Source organism: Perca fluviatilis, chromosome 21 (genome assembly GCF_010015445.1).
Source record: "Perca fluviatilis chromosome 21, GENO_Pfluv_1.0, whole genome shotgun sequence".
Taxonomy (NCBI): Eukaryota; Metazoa; Chordata; class Actinopteri; order Perciformes; family Percidae; genus Perca; species Perca fluviatilis.
The window spans coordinates 11,400,589-11,424,302 of NC_053132.1; the positions used below are offsets into that span (position 1 = coordinate 11,400,589).

The window sequence follows — 23,714 nt, forward strand, 5'->3', positions numbered from 1 at the left end:
AGTTGTGTTCATTACCACATCCTTCCTGTAGAGCACCTCCAGGATGTCACTAAGCAGCTGGCAGCAAGCCTTGGGCTCCTCACGCTTCTCCAGGTGGAACTTCAGCTGGTCTGTCATCAGCGGCAGGAGGATCTCTCGGCAATCTGTAGGGACACCAGCAAATACACACAGTCACAACGTCGTTCAATACATGGGAGCAGATGATGGATCACACAAGGTAAAACAGCATATGCTCTCGAAACACTCGATGAAGAAGCATGCAGCTTGTTAATGGCTTCCTCACAGCTCAGAGGATTAAATTAAAACAATGCCCATAATGACTGTATTGATTAAACTGAATGAGGCAAAATCTTCTTAAATCCATTGGAGTAGTCACAGTGCATCAGCATGAATGTCAGAACAAAAGTCATTCAGAACCATACACATTGTCATAGGACAGCCAATAAAAAAATAACCTGGCTTAAAATATCAAGTAAGAAAAAATGGCCATATTGATCTTTCTCCAATATTGACCATTGTTGTGGTGCCCTTAATAAAAGCACTTAACCTACTACTGCTAATGTCAAGCCTTGTAATTTTGAAAAGATAAAGTATACGTTTTTTTTTTCAGGGGAAAGTGGTAGAGATGAAAGAATCATGTATTCTTTATGTCCCTATTGCACCTAAAATAGCAAGTAAAGGCAGCAGAAAAACTTTCTTGCTATCTCTGTCAAAGTAACTGTTGCAATTAATTCAACACAACATACAACCAACCTCAAGTTTGGCTGATGTTGACAGCGACATCAAAAAGGGAATTTCCATATGCAGAGGGTAGAGAATTTGGTTGGCAATTGGACATGGAGGACAGCAGAGATAAGCCAGAGAGTATTCTCATAGAAGATAAACCTAAGGCAGTCTGCCACAAAATTATCATATTTTTTATTAAGCCTTCTGATTTCAATCTTAGTGATGTATGTGTATGGGGGTCATATTTAAAGCCTAGGGACAAATACTGGAGTTAGGTTGGTTCAATAAAAAGATGGGGAGTATCCGTTAGGGGGGTTAAGTAAATATCTTTAAGATTGGTGAATAGAATATAAACTGATAACCCGTCTGCAAGAAAAGAAAAGACGTTAGAAATAAAACACCTCTCAATGACCCCATGCAGTGCGCTGACATTGTCTCCCAAACACAAAGTACTGATATTAATTTATATTAACAAAGGAGTACTGATATTAATTTCATATTAAAAGAAAAGAACGAGAACAAAAGAGCAGCACACTGAGCGAAATCATCACCGATGCAGTGGCAGACTAAAGGGACTGCAGTACTCTTCAAATAACAATCTTTATAAAGACATGGTGGAGAAAACCGCTGCTTTAAAAGGGCCACTGAGCAATGGATTTCAATTCCCAATCAATACAATCTCAGATAGTTACAGCTTTAATAAGCCAATCAACTGGGACAAAATAACTCCCAATTTTATCTATCACACACACACACACACACACACACACACACACACACACACACACACACACACACACACACACACACACACAACAACAACACACACACACACACACACACACACACACACACACACACACACACACACACACACACACACACACGCGCCAATTGTCAATACTGCTCACGGCCGAACTATGAAGAGCAGGATGTAACGCATAATGAATAGCATGAACTATACCCAGAGGTATTAAGCATGAATCCATTCAGTGTTATATATTCCCTGACCCCTTCTGAAGGAACTACATGTAAAATTGAGCAGTATGGACTTTCAATGAACATAGATGAAGAAAGGAAAAGGTGATACCTTCATCTCAACATGCAACAACAAAAAGAAAAAGAAAAAACAGCAAAACAGTATTACTCAAATTAACCATAAGCCAGAGCTCCACATAGAGACCACGATCAGGCTCTTTAATAAAAGGGTAATTAATGCATTACATAGTAATTAGCAATTTAACCAATAAAGACTCCTGGATAATTTTTAATTACATTTTTTATGACTCGGGCATTGATTGGTGCAGCAATTACACAATGATTCTCTTGTAGCAATCTAGGAGATCTCGTATAGCTGCTGGCCTCCTTCTGAATGGCATTTAATAACATAATAATTCAAAAAATGATTACAGGGAAGCTTCTACTTAATAACATAATATTTCCTTTATTTGCCAAGTACATTTACACATAAGATGAATATATCCTCTGCATTTAACCCATCCTACTTAATTAGGAGCAGTGGGCAGCCCTAATTTGGCACCCGGGGGCCAACTCCAGTTGTAAAGTAAGTACCTGCATCGAGGGCAATGGCAGGAGTTAGCTAGCATGCATGTCTTTATGGTGGGACGAAAATGGAGGACCTGGAGGAAACCCACGTGAACACTGGGAGAACATGCAACGTGCCACCTATGAACATAGTTGATCAACTAAACATTGTGTCCAAATCATAAATCAATCATTTGTAAATATGTTAAACAAATGACACAGATCAACACACAAAGTTGCTGTAAAAGTGTTTGTTTGTGTAATGAAAAAAACCTTCAAAAATGCATCAACAACATGCGGGAGATGTTTGTACAAAATTAATAAATAAGTCTAAAATTCTATAGCTACGATGGCAGTTCAATGAGGGTTTAATATCCATTACATCATGGGACAAAAATGGAAAGAAAACTTTGCAATTTTCATTAATTTTTTCTACTTGTGGAAAACTTTGAAGGTTTGAAGTTTGAAGGTGGCACCAAAGAAAAGTTGTTTATCCTCTGACGAGCATGAAAACACTTTCATGTCTTACCAACATTTGCATGTAATGTTTCCTCATTTCTTGGCCCAAGAGTGGAGAAATAGCAAAGGTAACGTGACCAAAATACATGAGGCTTACCCTCTGAGAATCATTACATTGCTCACTCAATTTCACAGTAATTCATCAATTAGATGTTGAGACATACCACATACAATTGCAAATGGATGACAAGATGAAAAGGTTGAGCTGACCTAAATCAAAAACGGCTCATTTTGGGTCGCCCGACCTGCGGCTATTTGCTGCATGTCATTCCCCCTCTCTCTCCCTTTTCATGTCTTCAGCTGTCCTGTCAAAATAAAGGCCTAAAATGTCAAAAATAAAACATATTTAAAAAAAAAAAAGTCTCACTCTTTGGGGAGTGTGATTCTGTTCAGTAAATGCCAGGGCAATCTTTCCTGTACATGTTGAGGTATCTTGTTTGGAAAGGGCATGAAATCAAGAATAAAATATCCTGATGATCATGATTATCCACTGCAAATGACATGGAAATCCAACATCCTGTCAGGAACTAAAGTGTTGGAAGAGTGGATATTTAGTCCTGTTGGTGGCGCTAGATGAAAGTTCACAGGATCACCCTAGTCAATAGGATTTATCCCAATGATATATCTAATGGTTCTCAAGACATTTCACTTTGACCTATGGACTCTGCCACACCTAGAGCCCCTTTAACAATAACCCTAGTCCTCCTCACTGACTCTACCCAAACATGCTACGACAGAGTTTAGAGGACGGACATATGCTGCAGGCTGCTCTACAATACAGCTTTTATTCACATAAAAAGTCCACTGGTTAATACCTGAAAAGGAATGTTATGAATGTTAGGGGTTTGTATTGTCACTTGTTAGCTATCCCTGACACAGAGTGACAACCATGTCTGCAACAACAAAAAAAAGTGGGGTTATGGAACAAAGCACCAAGCTATTCGCCTGATACAGCTTAAAATGTGTGTTTTATGTACGTGTGTGTGTGTGTGTGTGTGTGTGTGTGTGTGTGTGTGTGTGTGTGTGTGTGTGTGTGTGTGTGTGTGTGTGTGTGTGTGTGTGTGTGTGTGTGTGTGTGTGTGTGCGCTTTGTAATCTTCCAGGGTTTGAACAAAAAAGCAAATCTATCTGAGCACGTCTGACATTGTGTAGAGTGTTTAATACCTTGTTTTTACAGGGCCATCACTCCTTTTGTGCCTCCTCAAAATACATACAGGTGGTAACACACACTAACGCATAAATGCACATAGTCTTGCAAACGTTTACACGCACTCACACACGCACGCATGCACGCACACACGCACACACACACACAAGTAGCATGACAAGCAGAGTGGAACTATCAAGCTAGGCCATGAGCGCTCTCCTCAAACTTCCAGCGCAAAGTCGCAAACAGATTTTAGACGCTACAATGATTTTCCCCTTTAAAACAGACCAGGAGAGCAGCTGACATATTTGTTCTCTTCCAATGAGTCCATTTGCAAGTGATTTATGCGCCTGTCCCGCTCTCTCCTTTTACATCATAAACAGTGAAGGTGACACAACGTTGTGCCTTCAAAATAAAAAAGACCCAAAATGTCCCTCTTTTCTGAGTTCATTAAGTTTCCATCTGCAGCAGGGAATCGCATATGCATACCAATGGCACTCAACATACAGCATTTCCATCTCAAATGTATAGATGAAACTGATGGAGAAAGGAATGTCTTAAGTCGTCATTCTGAACAAAAATAAGCCCATTGGGGACTGGAAAATACTCATTTAAGACATGCTTTTACACAGAAACAGTTAATATGTTAATGACTGTGCAGCCTACAGGAAAGAAAACACTTCCAACAGTGAACTCATTCAATGCATATTGATGAGTGTGTGGAGACTGCTAAGAAACTCCATGTTGAAGGTTGAGCATCTAGGTAGATGCCTCTTGCTGGGTTGTCTTTGCTCTGAGCATTCCAGTACATTCCAGTTTGGGATTGGCTGGCAAGGGACCCTTTCAGGGACCACCTGGGGATCAGGATTCATCCCGAGTCCCAAGAGCATGTGCACTTACTACAGCTGATTAGACCACCTTTAAAAACTGCCTGGCTAACCCATTTGCTCATCGCAGTGGTCATTATCTGCAATAAAACATCTCCAAAGTGGAGCTCAGCTTGACACTGATGTAGAAAGGACAATTCTACTTGGCAATTAAGCCTTCTCCATCACTGGTTTTTGCAGTTTTAAAACACTCCTGCACCTAATGGACTACTAGAAATGTTCAAAGCAACAGAGTGTGGAGCCGTTGTGAGAACCGAGCAGCGGGGTAGCCTGTATCTACATCACTGCAACGAGTCCTCTGGCTGATCAGCAGGCCATTCACAAGCATCGGGGAGGCTTGCCTGTCCACAATTACATCAACAGATCAATAGTAATGACCAGAGCGCCACACACTGAGCATTGTCCTTCAATAGTTACTCACTTAAATGGTCAAATCACAATTTTAAGTTGCTAAAGTATGAAAGGAATGCATTATCAAGTTGAAGGCATTTACACTGTGTTATGTTCATTGTTAACTAGATTATTAGGAGAAACATGCCATCACACCTTGCCTAAATTTCATTTCATAATATCTTTTTGTACATTCATGCTGAACTAAACAAGCTGATGACGGAGCTGGAGAGCAGCCGTGCAAGTGGATACTTGTTGTCCACTTCCTTTACATTAGCTGACTGCTCTGAGGCATGTGTTGTCCTTGCCAGCCACATTAAATCACTGTTGCCATTTCATTGGGTTAGGAACTTTGCATTTAATTTACCAACACTGGACAGTATGTGTGAGCGTGCTTGACTCTAAATCAGGACCTAACCTAACACGGCCTTTAGAGGACTGCTGCCTCTGGCAAAAGGCTTGGCCCTCGACCGTCACTACAGCAGGGCCGCAGGCTAGCCTGGCTGCAGACACTGGAGGTTGGACTAGACTCTCATTAAACCATCTCTACATCCCTGCTCTTCATATTTGACATACAATATTATGGTGCTCATCTGTACTAGTAAAGTGTTAGTGTGGATGTGTGTGTAAATGCCGTTTAGGTGTGACAAGGATAGGGAAACGAGAACAGAAATTACCTGATGAACACATTTAAATCATGAAATAGTCATACAAAGAAGAAAAGGAGGGGCTTAGACTTGAAGACTGTGTGGATGGAAATACTGATATCTTTATACAGACCAGTGATTTTAGCAGTGAGATTGCTTAACTCTCTTAGACAACAAGAGGGATTTTCACTACGCCCTTACCAACGACCTTTACTGTGGACTCACACAGGGCTGCCAAGGGGGGCAGGTGGTGTGTGTTTGATTGCCTATATTACTGCTTTGTGAGTGAAGGTGCATGCACTAAGGAACAGTTTTTGTGTGTGTGTGTGTGTGTGTGTGTGTGTGTGTGTGTGTGTGTGTGCGCTCTCTCACCGTGATGAGCAAAGAGATCGCTGTGGACAATGTCAATCAGACAGTCTAGCTTCTGTTTCACCAGGCGACCCAGAGGAACCTTTAGGATGAACTCGGTGAACAGCTTGCTACAGAGACAGAAGGAGGACAATAAAGACAAAAGGTCAGACTGATCAGGCATCTTGGGCTGGTTGACTGCTTCCCATCACTAGCAATCGTCCAAAACGCAATTAAAGGCCCTGCACACCAACACAGGTACTTAAAAAAATATTCTGGCTATGGTTGAGTATATGACAATATATAGCATCAGAGTGTCAGACAATAGGAGCTGACCTGGGATGATCTTTAAGAACAGCTTGCTACCAGAGATAGATTTTGCTATCTCCGATTATATTGGAGGATAGCAGTCACTATTGCAAATCAATGACAAGGATGTTAAGGTGTCCAAATTCCTCAACAGGTTCAACAGAGTGTGTGTGTGTGTGTGTGTGTGTGTGTGTGTGTGTGTGTGTGTGTGTGTGTGTGTGTGTGTGTGTGTGTGTGTGTGTGTGTGTGTGTGTCCCTAGCCTCCAATGGCTTCAGTAGACTGTTGCTTCTGTTTCACAAAGCTGTTGTCCTGAAAGATTCCTAGTTTTGTACAGCCTTGTATGCCAGTGCATACTATTCAACTAACGTTTTTTAGTTTATTTGTTTTAAGACAACCAACATTTAGCTCAGCAAGAACCATCATCATGAGCATTCAACAACTCAGAGTCTGAAAGATAAATCTGCATTCATGCACACACATAAAGCTCACAGTTTTCTTCTCAATGAAGAGGCCAGATGCTTGTTATGCTGGCTAGCTGAGGCTCACGGAGGAGAGAAAAGGTTCTGGCAGGAGATGAAACACCCCCATCCCCAAGGCTTCAATTTAGTCGCCTCCAGCTTGGCCGCTCAGCCAGGTTTGCCCAAACAACAGGAACAGCTAATGCCACCTTTGCTCAGGCAGGGAAAAAGCCCGACCTGTGATTTCTAGGTAAGTGAATGGTTCATAAGGACCCCAGCTTTCAGAATTAACGCTGTAATCAAAAGCTTTTCTGATGTTGGTTCCGCTCCAACTACAGAAATAATGGCAGAGCGTGTTGGATCTTTATGTTGTCAACACAAATACTATTTATTATTAACTTTATTGGAGCTGTCAACCAGGACAGGTGTGCCCCAATTCAATCAACATTTCCAAAATGTCTCTCCAACCCCACAAATGTGCCAGTTTGTTTGTTTTACTGCACTTCACCATATAGCTGGACAGCATATGGTTCCTTTGGCCGCATAGTACAGAAATAGGAAGTCATCCAGTCATAGTCTTCCAAACATTTTAGGGTGCCTCACTATGATTAGAATTAACACATTGTTTTGTTTTGAAATATAAAAAAACAATCAGTATCACACACTGAGAAGGATATACTGAATTACATCGAGAAGGAAGAGGAGGAAAAAAAAAACTTTAGGAAGCTGTGAATGCTGAACAGAGAAACGGTGCATGGTAGACCGAATGAATGAGCTGAAAGACAATCTTCCAACTTTGACAAAAAAAAACTTCACCACTATGGCTGTGATAGTGGTGGAGTGGAGCTGAGGATAGAGGCAGGGATAATAATAATAATAATAATAATAATAATAATAATAATAATAATGAACTGAATTTGTATAGCGCTTTTCAAGGACTCAAAGTTGTTTTACAGGGCAGGTAGAAAACAAAAACAAAACAAGATTAAGGTACAGATGAAAAGGGAGGGGGGCGTGGGGCTACGGATAGGCAGAGGTGAAGAGATGGGTCTTGAGGCGGGACTGGAAGATGGTGAGGGACTCAGAGGTGCAGATCTCATGGGGTAGGGAGTTCCAGAGCCTGGGAACTGCCCTGGAGAAAGCTCTGTCCACAAAACAGCGCAGGTTGGACTTTTGGATGGAGAGGAGACCGGCTGAGGTGGATCTGAGGGACCGTGAGGGTTGGTAGGGGGAGAGGAGGTCAGCGAGATATGAGGGGGCCAGATGGGGAGGGCTTTGTAGGTGAGGACCAGGATTTTGTAGGTGATCCGGTGGGAGATGGGAAGCCAGTGGAGTTGTTTTAGGACTGGAGTGATGTGATGCCAGGATTTTGTGCGGGTGATGAGTCGGGCGGCTGCGTTCTGGACCAGTTGTCGTTGGAGTAAGTTATGTTGGTAGAGCTGATTCCAAGGAGAAGTGAGTTGCAGTAGTCCAGTCGGGAGGATATGAAGGCGTGAATGAGTCCTTCAGCCGCGGGGGTGTGTGAGAGAGGGTCTGATTTTGGCAATGTTGCGGAGGTGAAAGAAGGAGGTTTTAATGACATGGTGGATGTGGGGCTCAAGGGAGAGGGTGGAATCAAAGATCACACCAAGGTTGTTGGCCTGGGGAGATGGGGAGACAATGGTGCTGTCGATGGTGAGAGTGGGGTTATTGATTTTGCTGAGTGTGGATTTGGAGCCTATGAGGAGGAATTCTGTTTTATCACTGTTGAGTTTGAGGAAGTTGTGTTGCATCCAGGTTTTAATAGCTGACAGACAGGAGTTGATGTGGGAGAGGGGAGGATTGTGGGGGGATTTGGTGCTGAGGTAGATCTGGGTGTCATCGGCGTAACAGTGGAAGTCCAGGTTGAAGTGGCGGAGTATCTGACCAAGGGGGAGGATGTAGATGATGAAGAGGAGGGGGCCGAGTACGGAGCCTTGGGGAACGCCTTGAGTGACTGTGGCTGTGGCAGAGGTGTGGTTATGGAGAGAGATTAAGTGGAATATGTCGGTCACAATGGGAGAGGAGGCAGTGTGGAGGAGGGGTTGGGAGGTCAGGAGAGATGGGGAGAAGAGGGGCTGTGGTAGGTGCTGGAGTAGATACTGGGAGGTCAGATACAGGGGATAGAGATTGATAAATGATGTTGATTTTGTCAGCGAAAAAGTGGAGGAATGAGTGACAGAGATCTGGAGTAGAGGTAGGGAGGGTGTTGGTCCGAGGATTGAGGAGGTTGTTCACTGTGGAGAACAGGGTTCTGGGGTTTTGGCAGGGGTCGGTGAGGATGGTGGAGAGGTAGGCAGACGTTGCAGCAATGAGGGCGTCTTTGTAGACAGTGAGGTGGAGTTTATAGGCTTCACGATGGACTGTGAGAGATGATTTCTTTGTCAGATGTTCAAGTTGGCGGCCAGTTTGTTTCATTTTCCGGAGTGCAGGTGTGTACCAGGGTGAAGGGGTGTTATAATTGACGGTTTTTGTTTTGAGGGGGGCCAGAGTGTTGAGGGAGGTAGACAAGGTGGAGTTGAGGTGGGTTGTGAGATCATCAGGTGAGGTGAGGGTTGAGTCCAGGTGGAGAGTAGTGGAGAGCAGGTCAGAGAGATGGTGGGGATCGGATTTAAGGTTGCGGAAGGTGATTTCTCTGAGGAGGCGGGGGTGTGGGGTTGGAGATCGGATGGTGAACCGTATCAGTTTGTGATCAGAGAGGGAGGAGTTCTGATGAGAGCTTGCAGGTGGGGTCCATGTGGATGTTTAAGTGGATGTTTAAGTCAAGCGTGTGGTCCAGTATGTGGTCCAGAATCTGCTGCTGCCCAGGTGCTGGATGTGGGCAAATGGAAGGGGCCCCTTGCTGAATACTTGCAAATGAACACAGAAAATACCTACATGTAGTGGCACAACTTATACCAGTCTTTCAGCCGCCATAAAAATAGGTCCTATTGTCAAGAGTGTTTCGGATGGTGAAATATTGCTAGAAATAAATGTGTAACAAGACAGGGTTTACCTTCAGAAATTTTATTATGTGGAGGTAGACAGATAATGCCAACATCTCGCCTCATCTTTTTTGATTAATTTAGTAACGATGATGGTATGAACAACTGCCTCAATCCTCAAATATACAGTATGGCCTTTTGCTGTGTGAAATTGTACTTTTGGTTTTATTTCATATGTCTATTCACGTTTCCTTACGCTTCTACCTTGTTTGATTCAACATGTAAAGCTTTTGATTAATGATGAAAATATTTTATAGAAAGAGCAGAAAGTGTGCCACTTTTGGCTCTAAAGCTTTCCACAGACTTTCTCTTCATTCAACCTCTCTCCTGACTTTCAACAGAAGAAATACAACAAGATTAGGAAAAGAGTAGTTTAATTTTTTTCTAACAAACATTAGATTCAGCCTGGTCAGAAGCAACCTGCTGTTTTTCCCAATGTCCCCTTCCTATTAATGTTAACTGTCTGTGAAGAGATTGCACATTTCATTATGAGATAATCAGGACAAAATCGGCATGACTCATGTATGACTATATTCGTATGAACTAAATATTTACAGATGATAAAATGTTTCACCAAAACGTGAACGAAATGTTTTTAAAGACTAATTTGCAGCTAAAAAGTGTTTCACTGAATACATTAGAAAAGCTTTCTTCATATATTTGTAAATATAATGCTCCATAAATTCGGCCATTCTCTTTTGTTATTGTGCTGTGTCCTTATAACAGATTCAAGACATTCAAATGGGGCAGATAATCAAGGGCATACCCATGAGGCATTTGTCACAAATGCAATGTTCTCTCAGTTTTGGAATACTACTCCAAAAATGCATGGAACTTAAGTTTGACATTTACAGTCTGTTCATTTCTATAACGGAAGGAAAAGTTATGATTTAGTGCCACAGTAACATCAGCATGTGATACTTCAGAATTCGTTTATTATTAAGACGAGCATTAAGCTGTGGCAGATGACATTCAAGGTAGACAACATTAACTGAAATGGACACTTGAGTAGAGCTTTTGGTGGGTTTCCTATCACAGTACAGCTACTGAATGTTAAGTTGATGAATAAAAACGAAAAAAAATGAAGGTTGAGAGCCAAACATAAAAAAAATTGTGCTTACAAGTATTCACAGTGGCACAATATCCCATCAGCTTGTTAGGGATTCATCTAAACATGAAATTTTAATTCAAGCGCACACTTCGAAAAACAAAAGCAATTAAGATTTCTTCTTTCATTCTCCAGCAAAACAACATTTAAGTCCAATTTGAGTGTTTTCTAGACATTTGCTTTAATGTGGTGCTTTTCTGCAACACACCTTCTGTTTGAGCAACTCAAAGAAGTGTACTGCCCGTGTCATTGTAACAACAACAGAGCATAGGAAAATGCAATGGATCATATGAAATTACCTGAGTTCCTTTGGATCAAAGACCAGCTTGACATCATTGACAATGGTGGGAATGTACTTCAGTGCAGCACCCTGAACCAAAAAAAAGAAAGAAAAAGAAACCATTAACTAATTCTCAGCTCTGAGTTAATTAGTTAAATCATTGATTGATTTTGTAAGCTACTCTATCTCACATTATGTAATACAGGTTTTTCCACAAGGTGGGAATTGTGTGTTGCTGTGTTGTGTGTAGCCAAGTGTAAATGTGTCAATATGTATCTACCTAGTGTTTGTATGATACTCTGAGCTGCTCTGCTTTTATCAACTCCTTCCCACTGTATCTTAATTTATTTAATTCAGTCGCTCTGAGGGCAGGGGGTGATGTTAAGATTTGTATTAAACATCTCTTTGTAATTATACCTTGACAGATAAAGCCAGATAAGATGCCCATTGGTACTATAATACATACATGTGTACAAAGTGAGAGCACCCAGTGGCAGATTACAGAGCCGTCCATTAATAACAGGAATGATTAAGCAAGCTGAAACTTCCCTCTCTAACTGCCTGCTGCTAAATGCTGGCCAAGATGGGTTGGGGGTGTTTATACAGCATCTGTGCAAATTAGCAGCAGTGCCAGTCTGTCCCACAGAGGTTGATTAGCCATGCAGGTGTAGCACACTGGACGTCACCTGCTAAAATCCACTGTTTGTTATTGTGCATAGTTTTTTTCTGAAAATATGTGAAAGTAATTACCAATGTTCAGAAAAGGTTGGCAAGAGAGAAAATACTTTGTTACTGACTTCAGTAAATGTAATGATGTGAACAAAACGGCTGTTAGAAATCCTGTCTTAAAAACATGCTGCATGCAGAGACTGAATTCAGAGGAACACTGTGCAGTGTTATTAGCTGGATTTTTCAAACCTGAATATCATGACCTCCAAATAAAATCCTGCTGTAATCTACTCTCATCTAAATAGATATTTTTAGTGCTCATGCATAACACAACACCTTCACCTCTCTCTGCAGACAGAAAGAGTTGGGGAACCTGAAACTTGGATTTCAAAAGGTGATGTTCGACTTTGATTCAGTTATCAATCCTGGCTCGGCTCAACTGCATCTGTTTACTGTTTACTTAATTCCCACCTGTTGTGCCGGGATGTAGTGTGTGAATCGTCGCAACAAGTCTCAGAGGATTTGGGTATCCTGCCCCTGTTTCTGTGTGCGCCTCACAGTCACTAAGAGCATCGCGCACGCCGTTCGTAGCCAGGCTGCGGCTGTGTGTGTGTGTGTGTGTGTGTGTGTGTGTGTGTGTGTGTGTGTGTGTGTGTGTGTGTGTGTGTGTGTGTGTGTGTGTGTGTGTGTGTGTGTGTGTGTGTGTGTTGGTTTATCAAAAGTTTTTGCCTGCATGTGTGCCGGTCTGTCCAGATGTTCATCTGGGTTCAGACTTGAGGTATGATGGGACTGCTCATTAGCTTCCACCTGTCACAGTGCTTTCACAAGGGCGGACTTGGGAAGAAACCAGGATTCCTCGCTTTCATGCCCGTTCCTCAAGATCAGTTTTTAATTTACTGACAGTAAAGCTAATATCTCAACCAATTACACAGCAACTGACTCCTAATTGACTCCTGAGCTTCTCCTATGGTTGAATGTGCACATGGATCTACTGTAGGTGTGCCAAGGTGCATGTACACTGCGATTATGTTATCTCTAAAAGCATAGGTGTGTGTGCACATCGGCATGTGGGCGCATGTGTGGTTTTGAGTGCATCTGCAAAAAGTATGTGCTTGTGGGTTTGGGGGTCAAGGACAATGACATGCAAACACAATGGAGAGAGCTTAAAGGCGCAAGGAGAAAGGCAGTGAAATAAATACCTTAAGGAGCAGCTAAATAGCAGAAGGCCAGAGGAGCCCCACACCATAGGACAGTCAAGGTCAGAGTGAAACGGAGAGAGAGGAACTCAAACACACATATAGAAGTACAGACAAGACAAGAGAAAACAACAGAACAGACATACATAATGTGTGGATGCAAGAAAAAACTAAAAGGTTAGGGCTGCACAGAAAAGCCTTGAGTAAGGCTGCACCCTAATCTTTAAGGAATAGTTCAACGTTTTGGGAAATACACTTGCTTGCTTTCTTGGCGCAAGTTAAGATTAGAAGATCGATGCCACTCTTACATCTGTACAGTAAGTACTGCATGAATGTACAGCCAGTAGACAGTTAGCTTAGCTTAGTGTAAAGACTGGAAACAGCTACCCTGGCTCTACCCTGTCCCAGGTACAGTAACTTGGCTGGACGCCGAAACAGTCCGGCACAAACGACAACCACAACACTTTGATTTTTGTACAGATTAAGTAAACAAAATATAATGTAGTCTTGCATTGCCAGACCTTCCTCAATAGCGCTGCTGTGGAGGGTCTGGCTAGTCTACACAGCATTCCAGGATGATAGAATAGCATGCTCTGGTTTGTTGGCATTTCTTTAAACCAATCACAATTGTCATGGGCGGTGCTAAGCCCCGGACAAAATGAGCCTTTCGAAGGAACTTGTTTCGGTGTACATGTTGCTTGTTCAAAGGTTGTTTTAGTCGTGCAACAGAAAACTCAAATTGGACAGATAGTCTAGCTAGTTGTCTGGATTTACCCAGTAGAGATCTGAGGAGCAGTTAACCATAGTCTCCATAAATCCAACGGAGTTTAGAATGCCAACACAAAGAAAGTGGATAGTGACAGACATCCGGCCAAAATGAGGGACATCCGGCGGAATTTCTGGCAGCACCTGAACAACCCCGGACGTGGAATGTCGTTGATATAGACTAGATATAATGTGTAAACTAGTGAGCTTCAGAGGAGCTAGTAGGCTGCTGTTGTTTTCTTTAGCTGGGTTAGTTGTTTCTCCCCGTCTCCAGGGCATACAGACATAAGAGTGGTATCAATCATCCCTTCTAACTCTCGGCAAGGAAGTGAAGAAGCATATTTCCCTAAATGTTGAACTAGTCCTTTAAGTACCTACTTAAGATGCTCTCTAATATACCACATTTCATTTTATGTGCAGCCCTACGAAGGCCATACAGAGAGTAGATAAGAGTAAAGTTCAGGAAAATCGGCACAAAGAGACATGACAAAGGTGAAGAAAACAGATAGTACAAGATGTAAAGACCATCAAAGAGCAGAAGCCTAACATGAATAACACATGGAACCTAAAGATTAATGTCTAATAAGCGGCTATATTAATTTAAATTGAACAAGACAGATGCATCACCAATTACAGAGCACGTCATCCAAAGGAAATCACAGCAGAGTGATAGCGTACAGTTGGACTTATAGTCAGCCTACCTTCACCATGCCAGTGTTCTCTGAATTACTGTTCATCATGTCATTAAAGGATGTGAAAAGGTTCCTCAAGGACTCCATGAAGTCGGCCTCTCCTTTGTTCTCATAGAGCCTGGGAGGGGATGAAGTAGAGAATTACATTGGCAGATGATCACAAGGCTGTTGTTTGTTTCATCCATGTATAAACAGCCCCGCCCGCAGTGGAAATAACAAGAGTTTGATGCCTTCCTGTTAAATCATTAAAAGCAGCCAGCAGAATGGGCCATGTGTGCTATCAATGCAAATATTATTGGATCGGAGCCACAGACATCACTCTTGCTGCCAGCCAGATTAGCATTTAAAACAACATGACAAGACCCCGAAGCACCTGCCTGCTGTCAAGTGGAAATAAAAATCAGAAAAATTAATGTTCTATGCTAATGACCCTCCTCAAATACTATACAAGGAACAGAAAGCAAATGTCATGTAAGGGTTCAGTGATGTTACTTTGTAAATATTTCGAGGACATACTATTACTTATTTCTTCTGCTGTGGAGCAAATGCTGCCCAGCGACTGCAGAGAATAAAAGCCAATGATCACAGAACAACTGCAGAAAACACTTCCCCCAATGTCTAAGTGTATGGGGACACAAAGCAGGGCTTCCTCCATAATCCCCCCAAAAATGCAAATGCTTTTTATCCCACTTGCAGAGCCCATAAATCTCCACAAACTGGGTATTATCTGTAACTGAGCCATGTTGTGCTCCATGCAAGGTAATTAAGTGTGTCAACAACTCACAATTTAATAAATTAAAAATTAGGATTTGTGAGAGAAATTAAAATAGTTTGAAAACACACACTGAAGCAGATCAAAGAGGGATGAAGTGTTCACATCAGATTTCGCTGGCTTACTTCCAGAGAGGTGGGTTTTGTTGTGCCACAATCTCTCATGGGGCTGCAGGTATTACATGGTCAAGGATAGTCACTGTTGAGGGCTTACAGAAATCATAGGATTAGAGGTATCCATCTCAGGGCTCCCACAACAACAATTACTTAAAGCTGCTTCTCACCTGCAGCACCAAGGAGAGGAGTGAGCTCCTGACAGCCACACCAGTCTCAAGTCACAGGGGGAAAGTGTGTAATTAAAGTGTCTCCTCTGCCATTTCATTTAAATGCTCCACTGGGCTGCAATGACGAGCCCAACGTGTGCTGATGTAGCCTTGATACCTTCTAGTCAGAGCTGCATGAGAGGCTTCAACAAACGCAGCTCCATAGTTAAGAAGAATGTCTAACCCTGAGTCTAACTCAGCAACAATGGCCCGACAGAGTTGATACTGGAAACCAGACAAAGAAAAGTGTTTCAACAAAGGACATAACACAGACAGGAGGTCCACTTTAGGGTTTGAGGTTGCTGTCAGTTATCCTGCGACAGATACCACTTGACACACACTATAAACATTGACAGCTCTACAAGGGAGTTGCTGTAGTCTGATATGTGTGGTAAAGGACAAGGCGTCCTCTAGACTTCGGACGGAAAACCAATCAAACTGTGCACACTCCATTAGACCAGGATCATACATCAGCCCCTCAGCCGCCACCAGCTTCGTTCCGTGGCTCTACAACATTTCCATCCATTTAACATCTCCACAGCCAATTATAAACACATCCATAGAAATCTCCTCAGCATAGAGACCATTCACTTTCACCGGTTTCCACAGCAGTGGCATACTGTGATGAACACAATCAATGCTGCACACAATATTGATTTTGTATTATGAAATAACAATGAAAACAAAGTATTATTTCAGGAACAACTACAGCAACAAAGCAATTAAAATGATTAGTAAGACTAACCAACAAGTGATACATGTTCATATTTTTAAAGACAACCAAAGAATACTGTGTAGACAATGACAGTAGGTCCGCAAGCATGTGTGCATATACACATGTACTATATATTAAATAAAAATATATGTATCTATATTGTCAACACATATCACAATATGTACATAGTATGTGTGTGCATCAGGACATACTGGTTAAAAAGGACTCTGGAGCGGACGATAAACTTGAAGATGTACTCGAGAGCCTTCATGGCCTTCAGCAGCTGTTCTGTCAGTTTCTCAGCGTTGTCCACATAGTTCTTCAGAACTTTTGTCAGCTTCCTACAAACACAATCATATATAGAGTTTGTTAAATCTGCTAATCCCAAAATGGGATATAATTTATTAAATGTCCTTGGTTTATTTGAACAGAGGGTAATTAACTCACGTGTACGCCAGTGTGGCACTGAAATGCTTCCGAATGTAGGTCTCCAGAACAGGGTTAAAGTGCTGGAACTTTCTGTCAGCTATAAGCCCAATTATAAACACCTGTCAGAGAACAAAGACATATTCAGTAAAATGTAAACCACATAGCTCATAATGGAGAGCAGGAAAAACTGCCTGTCTTACCCAATATGCTGAAATAGATTGGGAAATGAAACAAGATTGCATGTGGGCATAAAGCCATTTTCTCTCAATTCGCTAGCCTGAAGATAATCTAGGACCCCAGACAACACAATCCCTACCTCCTTTCTCTGAAAGAGAAAACTATTCTTTTGAGATATACCCCATGATGTTAGGCGTTGGCATGGTAGATAGGATTCTGTCAGATACTTTGTCAATACCTGATTTAATAAATGAGCCAATTTCTTTTTTGCCTTCTTCGTGCTCTGTCTTGCAGTAAAATGCAGACCTTTCTTGTTCAACAAACATGAATGAAATGCTATCCCAGTGATACAAATTCACGCAGATTAAGAATGCAGCTGTGATACCACATGAGATGCCGTGTGTTTGCATTTCCCTCTGTAAATGATAAGCACAGCTCTTATTTACAAACAATTTAGAACAATTTGTCAGCTACAATATACACATTTTCTACAGTTTGGGCTCTATAATCTAGCACATTGGATGTAAAATGAGACACTGACTGTGGTTAAAGTGCTGACTTTGGAGTTTGAGAGAGTTCACATCCACACTGTTACCCTAAACTGTAGAAATCACAACTATATTATTTAAAGTCAAGCCCCATATTGTTTCATTTCAAATCCAGTGGACTGAAGTACAGAGCAACAAAAAATATCTGTCCAAATACTTAGACTGCACTGGCATGTTGTGTTAACAGAGATGCAGGTAGGTGTCCCCTGAGGCGTAACCCTTTCACACATTTTTTGTGCATTCTTGTGGGGATTTAGGGTGTGTACTCTATATACTTTCTAACACATTCTGTCACAGAACATGTTTGCCAAAGTAAAGTCATTTTATCTTCTTTTTGCTTCTTTTAGAAAGCTAAAAAATTACTCTTTATGGCACAAATTAATCATATCACGGTACAAAGATTTTGGAATTATTCTTATGATACTTTGATGGTTTACAGTTCTCTCTCAGAACAAAAACAGATGGCTTGGTTAACCTCGTAGTTTAGAGCTCCAGCAGACCCCTCTGCTGGTATGAATGTTGCTCTGCTGTTACTGTTTGCTTCTTTGCTTACCAAGGCATCGAACACCAAAGTATCAAAAGTGTCACTGTCAGAGTTCTCCATCATGATGTTGAAGAGAGCATCCAGAGTGTCTTGCAGAAACTAGAATGACAGATGCACAGCAGCATGTTATGGCAGGCAAACAATAAAACATAGCACTCAAAAAGACATGAGAATGGAAAGTCTCAGTCTCACTGCAAAACGGCAAAACTCCTTTCACTGCTCTTCCAAATCCAGCTAAGTCAAATTGATAATCATTTCCTTCTTTTAGGGAGGACATCCATCTGGTGACATTAAAGTGATAAATGGCCTTAAGCCGAGTAAATTTATCAGTCATATCAATAGGAACGAGAGATACAAATTCTAATAACAGAGTAAGATTTAATCAGACACACGGTATGATTACATGATAACAGTCAAACCAAGTATGGATCTTAGTGTGTTGTTTTCCACTGTTTGTGCCAGAGAGTGGAAGCAGAAAGCCAGCAGCAGGGGGACCTGGGCATCCCAATTAGAGCTGGTCGATACACTTCAAATCATTGGACTTTGGACTATTTTTTGGGCACCCAGATAGCTCAGTTGGTAGAGCAGGCGCACATATATAGAGGTTTACTCCTTGACACAGTGGGCCCGGGTTCGACCCTTTGCTGCATGTCATTCCCCCCTCTCTCCCGACTTTCATGTCTTCAGCTGTCCTGTCAAAAATAAAGGCCGAAAATGCCCAAAAGTATTTGAGAGAAAGTATCAAAAAAAAAAAAAATGTACTGTACAAATACGCAATTGATGTTGAATGCCATGAATTGGATTATGCACACATGTAAAACAAAAACGTTATTAACTAATTTATTTCATTTTGTATTTAATAGTTGTTGGATATCATTGATTTGGACAATTCTGTTTATTTAAAAACAGAATTCAACGTGATGATTATGATCACCAGGATAGGAATCTACTGAAAGATGATTAACAATAATATTAAAGTGTTATCAAGTCTGAATCCCAAATAATATGAATGCAAACATGTTGAATATGAACCCCTATAACCTTTTTGGTGTAACCATATGGCAAGTGAACTCCTGCTCTGAGAGTGCTATTTGCTACCCATTAGGCACCCTTCACAGCTGTTAACATGAGCCAATATAGTCCTATGGCGACAGTAATATTTTCCCTGTCAGCAGTACCTCCAGAAACACTAACTATATACCCCCTCCTTCTCTGGGGAAACATGCTCCATTTACTCAACCAATTCTGAGGCAATGTGAAAACAGATGTAAAAATGTTGCAAACAGAGCCATCACTCTATACTGTGCTTGGCCTGTCATCTCGGGATGGATGAGATTCACCGTGCTCTGAACGAGAAACAAACAGTGTTCACTATGTGGAGTTGAATGCACGATGCAATCTCGCGAAGGCCAGACTGCCTGACAGATACGCGACAGGGGATGGGGTCACTCACTCAAAAAACAGTATCACGTGGCCGGGTTGGCTCAGTTGGTATACACATATATTGAGGTTTAATCCTCGACGCAGAAGGTCCAGGGTTCAAGTCCGACATGTGACAATTTCCTGCAGGTCTTCCCCCTCTCTCTCCCCTTTCATATCTAGCTGTCCTATCCATCAAAGGCGGAAATGCCCAAAAAAATTATAAAAAAAACAAACAAACAAAAAAACAGTATCACATTAGGGAGATAGAAAAACCTCCCAGAATGTATATATGATCTATTCTTAATGCATAGTATATAATATACAACACATGCCCATAACTACGTATGTATACCCTGTTGATAAATTGTCTTATAAATGCCAAGCTGAAAGTGTTATCTAATTGCACAGTGACAGCCTCGGAGCGCTTTGGAGAGATTGAGTGCTAATGTGCTGGGAATAATAATCACACCCCTGTGGTTTAATGAACTGGTCCAGCTGTGGTTGACACATCTATCTGGTCTGATCAAAACTGTCTCTGTGAAGGACTTCCTGAGATACGCTGCGATCTGCCAGGCCCCCCCAACTAGCCCATGCTAAACTTTATCCAGAGAGTGATTAATTCATCTGCCCCACGCTGAGCACTTAAAGGCCTGCCTATACTTCTGACAGCAGGTCATCTCCTGCCCTTCGGTACACTGTGTGTGGTGCTATGTGCTCCCTCCTCGCTGTAATGAAATAAATAAAATAAAACTAGCAACCTGTTCCCTTCGCAGTGAAATCATTTGTGAAACTGCTGCCAAGAAGCTGTAACTTTCAAGAACACCAAGGATTGTGACTGCCTTGTTTATGTCACCGGCTGTTGAGAATTTTTTTTTTGGTTTGTTTGTTAATCTGTATCCAGGCAGAAGGATGAGGTACATTTTGAAGGATACAACAATTTAAAAAGAAAGTGACCCAAGATCACTAGTTTTTGCTCCAGCTTCGAATGCACTAGGTTTGTGACTCATCAATGAAACTAAGACAACAGACAGTGCAGTCAGCAGATTGCAGGGTGACTTTGGCCCTCTGACCTTGACGACCTCGCCACCTTCCACCTTCATCAGCTGACGGAGGTTCTGCTGCAGCAGGCTGGTGTTGGAGCGCCACTTCAGCAGGCCGAGTAAGTCCACTGAAACAACCAAACAAACAAACATAAAAGTTAATAACCACAAAGCACAGTGTGAAGTTCTTCGCCCTGCCAATGGTAATACAGCGCGAAGAGAGATGGAGAGGCAGCGAGACAGGCAATCAAGGTTGAACATTTGAATTTAATGAGTGTTGTGGGGCCATTTGTTGAAGAGGTTCCGTCCCGTCCCGTCCCGTCCCTCCCCCCTTACGCACGCCAGTTTGTAAATTTCCTAAACACGGCGTTAGTCATTCTATTAGATATCTCACTTTAATCATTGAAAATGAATTTAGGCACAAGAGGATGAGTCATGATGTGATTAATCACGCTCAAAGGAGCACTCGTTCAGACCACCTTTGGCAGATTACCAAATAGGGAGCTTTAAAAATTAACTCATGTCAGGTTGTTAAGCCAGCCCTGTGAACACTAGTGACACCTTTTTTTAAGAGGTAAAAGGCATTTCATTAATAATTGATTAATCAACTAATCGTCACCACTATAGTCCAGTCCAGTGGCCCGTTTCAGAAAGGAGGTTTAACAAACTCTGAGTCTAACCTTGAACTCTGAGTTGATGATGTTGTTGGGAAACTGAGTTTTCGGTTCCAGAACAGCTGATTTGAGTTGGTTCAATCAACTGAGAGTAGGTTCCCTCAGAGTTAAGAGCGTGCACCACCACTATAAAAAGGCAGCATGAATGGAGCCATGATATTACGATTCACCATGGCAACAACCACAAACAAACTGGTCGGCGCAGATACTCATGCGCACATACAGCGAGTTTGAACATATATTTCATTAAAAAAGCAACACAGCGGCTGCTGCAAAAGAGAGAGAATTTGCGCAGGAGAAAATTGCTGCTAGAGTAAATGTGTAAGTTCCAATATAGTGTATTAATATCATATTTAATCATCACTTTGCTACAGTGGCTTTACTAATATGCTCCGCATCACCAATGTTGTAAAGAAAACTGCCATTTACACAAAAAAAAACATAATGCTACACAAATAATCTGCTGGGATGTAAGAGCATGTCCACGATGGGTGACGTTAGTGATATGAGGACAGATAAGGTTATGTAGGCTATATAGACTGGGAAGAAAAATGATACCGCTCAAATAGGTAGGCTAGTATCTGGAAATGAAAAGGCATCTATAGTCAGGGCCTCAATATCATCTTCCGACGTATGTTTAACTCCCTGAGAAGGAATACAGCTTCTTCATCAACGGGATCGTTGACAAAAGGAAATGCCATGTTTTGAGAAACTGCCTAACACAGTTAATAAACCAACCCTGTTTGTTTAACAAACCACACTAAAATGAGCCTGATACAGACTGGATGAATGAATGAGGAAATTAAAGAGCGCTGTGTCAGAGGGAGGAGACTGAGAGAAACTCAAGGTTTATTGAAGAAAACCTGCTCCCGACCTGGTTGGGTTCACAGGCTCAGTTACCATAGTAACTGGCGCTGAGGTTAAGATACCTCTCTTTCTGAAATGGGCTGGAGTAACCTCTCTCTCTCTCTCTCTCTCTCTCTCTCTCTCTCTCTCTCTCTCTCTCTGGTTTGATTAACCTCCCTTTCTGAAACAGAAAACCCAGAGTTTCCCTCATCTCAGGGTTAACAAACTCAGAGTTTTCACTAAACCTGCTTTCTGAAATAGGGCCCTGATATAAGGCTTATAGCAGATTCATGATGTATTATTAGCCAAGCCTGTATCGAAAAAGCAGCAGGGAAACATGGTTAACAGAGACGCCCTGCCCGACATACCTTCCTGGGGACCCTAGCTGCTCCCTCTATCTGCTCGCCACGCCTGATTGGCCAAGGAAGAGCTGATCAAGCATGGCGAGACAGTGATATATGTCTATCATCTGCAGACCTGACAACCTATCAGGGTTCAGTCACAAGACCCCATCTAAACTACCAGGAACCCCTTCCCCAAGGACATATACATTTGAAAATTGACAGTTTAGCAGCTCAGAGAGACAAATGTAATAAAATGAGAATAAATCATCCGGCGGCTTGGTCCCACTGGGGCACTGCTGTTAGAGGCCACGCTGGGTGTGTGGGGGATTTGGTTGGCATGGGAGTTTCAAGAGGAGGGCCTTCGATAAACAATATCTGTTTGAGAATGGATGTCAGAAGAAGAGTGGTGAAATAATTAATTCTGGGAGAATTGGTTACATTGTCACTGCACAACTGAAATGCCGTTTATTAATACATTTAATTACAGTCTTGCCTCACATTAGCACTTTTGTTCATTTTTACAAGCAATCACAACCACTGAGTAGTCTTAATAACTTGTTCTTTTTCTAACAGTAACAGCCTTGTATTTGGTTATAAAGTTTAAAAGTGCAGGTCTTTTTTGTTTAAACAGTGATGTAAGAGCAGCTTTACGCACAGTAAAAACGTACTTCTTGACTTTTAAACTATTATTTTAATTCTATATTTTTCCAGCCAAGGTAGGAACAGGATGTTAATATACATCTTTCACCAGGCATAGTCCTCTGCCAGCTCTGCTGTCATTGGATGTCTGCTTCTCCTCCAGCCTCCGTTTAGTGAAGCACACTGCAAATACCCAGGGATGAGCCAGCAGCCACTTCACACGAGCTCCCAGCACTGGGAGATCGCATGCATAAATCTAGCTTAATTAAAAACAGTGTTTCATCTCAGATGTGGGGATCAGGGATGTGGTGTCATGTATGAAGCAAGCAGTCTGTTGCAAGGGGCATTCAAGTGCCATCTCCCCACCACCACCCTGTGCCACCCCCTTTTGCCTGAATAAGTCTTCAGGAAAAACAGCTTGTGGGCAACCAGTTAGCCTGAGGTGAATATGAATTGAGCAGATGATGAAATTTAGACACACTTTAGGCTACAACTAATGTTGCAACTTATGTTGATTATATTTATAATTAATCAATCCATTATATGTTCTCTAA

At 41.8% G+C, this 23,714-nt stretch overlaps 1 protein-coding gene across 7 annotated transcripts in view; it reads right to left on the minus strand.

Moving 5' to 3' along the window:
• The window catches only part of dock1 (dedicator of cytokinesis 1), a 190,657-nt gene that overhangs the window by 117,710 nt on the left and 49,233 nt on the right, over positions 1-23,714 (minus strand). For 4 of the 7 annotated variants that reach the window (XM_039787801.1, XM_039787800.1, XM_039787797.1 and 1 more), the window contains exons 19-26: positions 20,688-20,785; positions 18,205-18,294; positions 16,945-17,045; positions 16,710-16,838; positions 14,698-14,806; positions 11,386-11,456; positions 6,233-6,339; positions 16-143 (exon numbers count right to left, since the gene is read on the minus strand). In XM_039787801.1, coding sequence (XP_039643735.1) covers positions 16-143; positions 6,233-6,339; positions 11,386-11,456; positions 14,698-14,806; positions 16,710-16,838; positions 16,945-17,045; positions 18,205-18,294; positions 20,688-20,785 — 833 coding nt within the window. Of the gene's footprint in view, positions 1-15; positions 144-6,232; positions 6,340-11,385; positions 11,457-13,234; positions 13,247-14,697; positions 14,807-16,709; positions 16,839-16,944; positions 17,046-18,204; positions 18,295-20,687; positions 20,786-23,714 lie in introns of all 7 variants that reach the window. The other 3 variants (XM_039787798.1, XM_039787796.1, XM_039787794.1) reach the window with 1 other exon arrangement.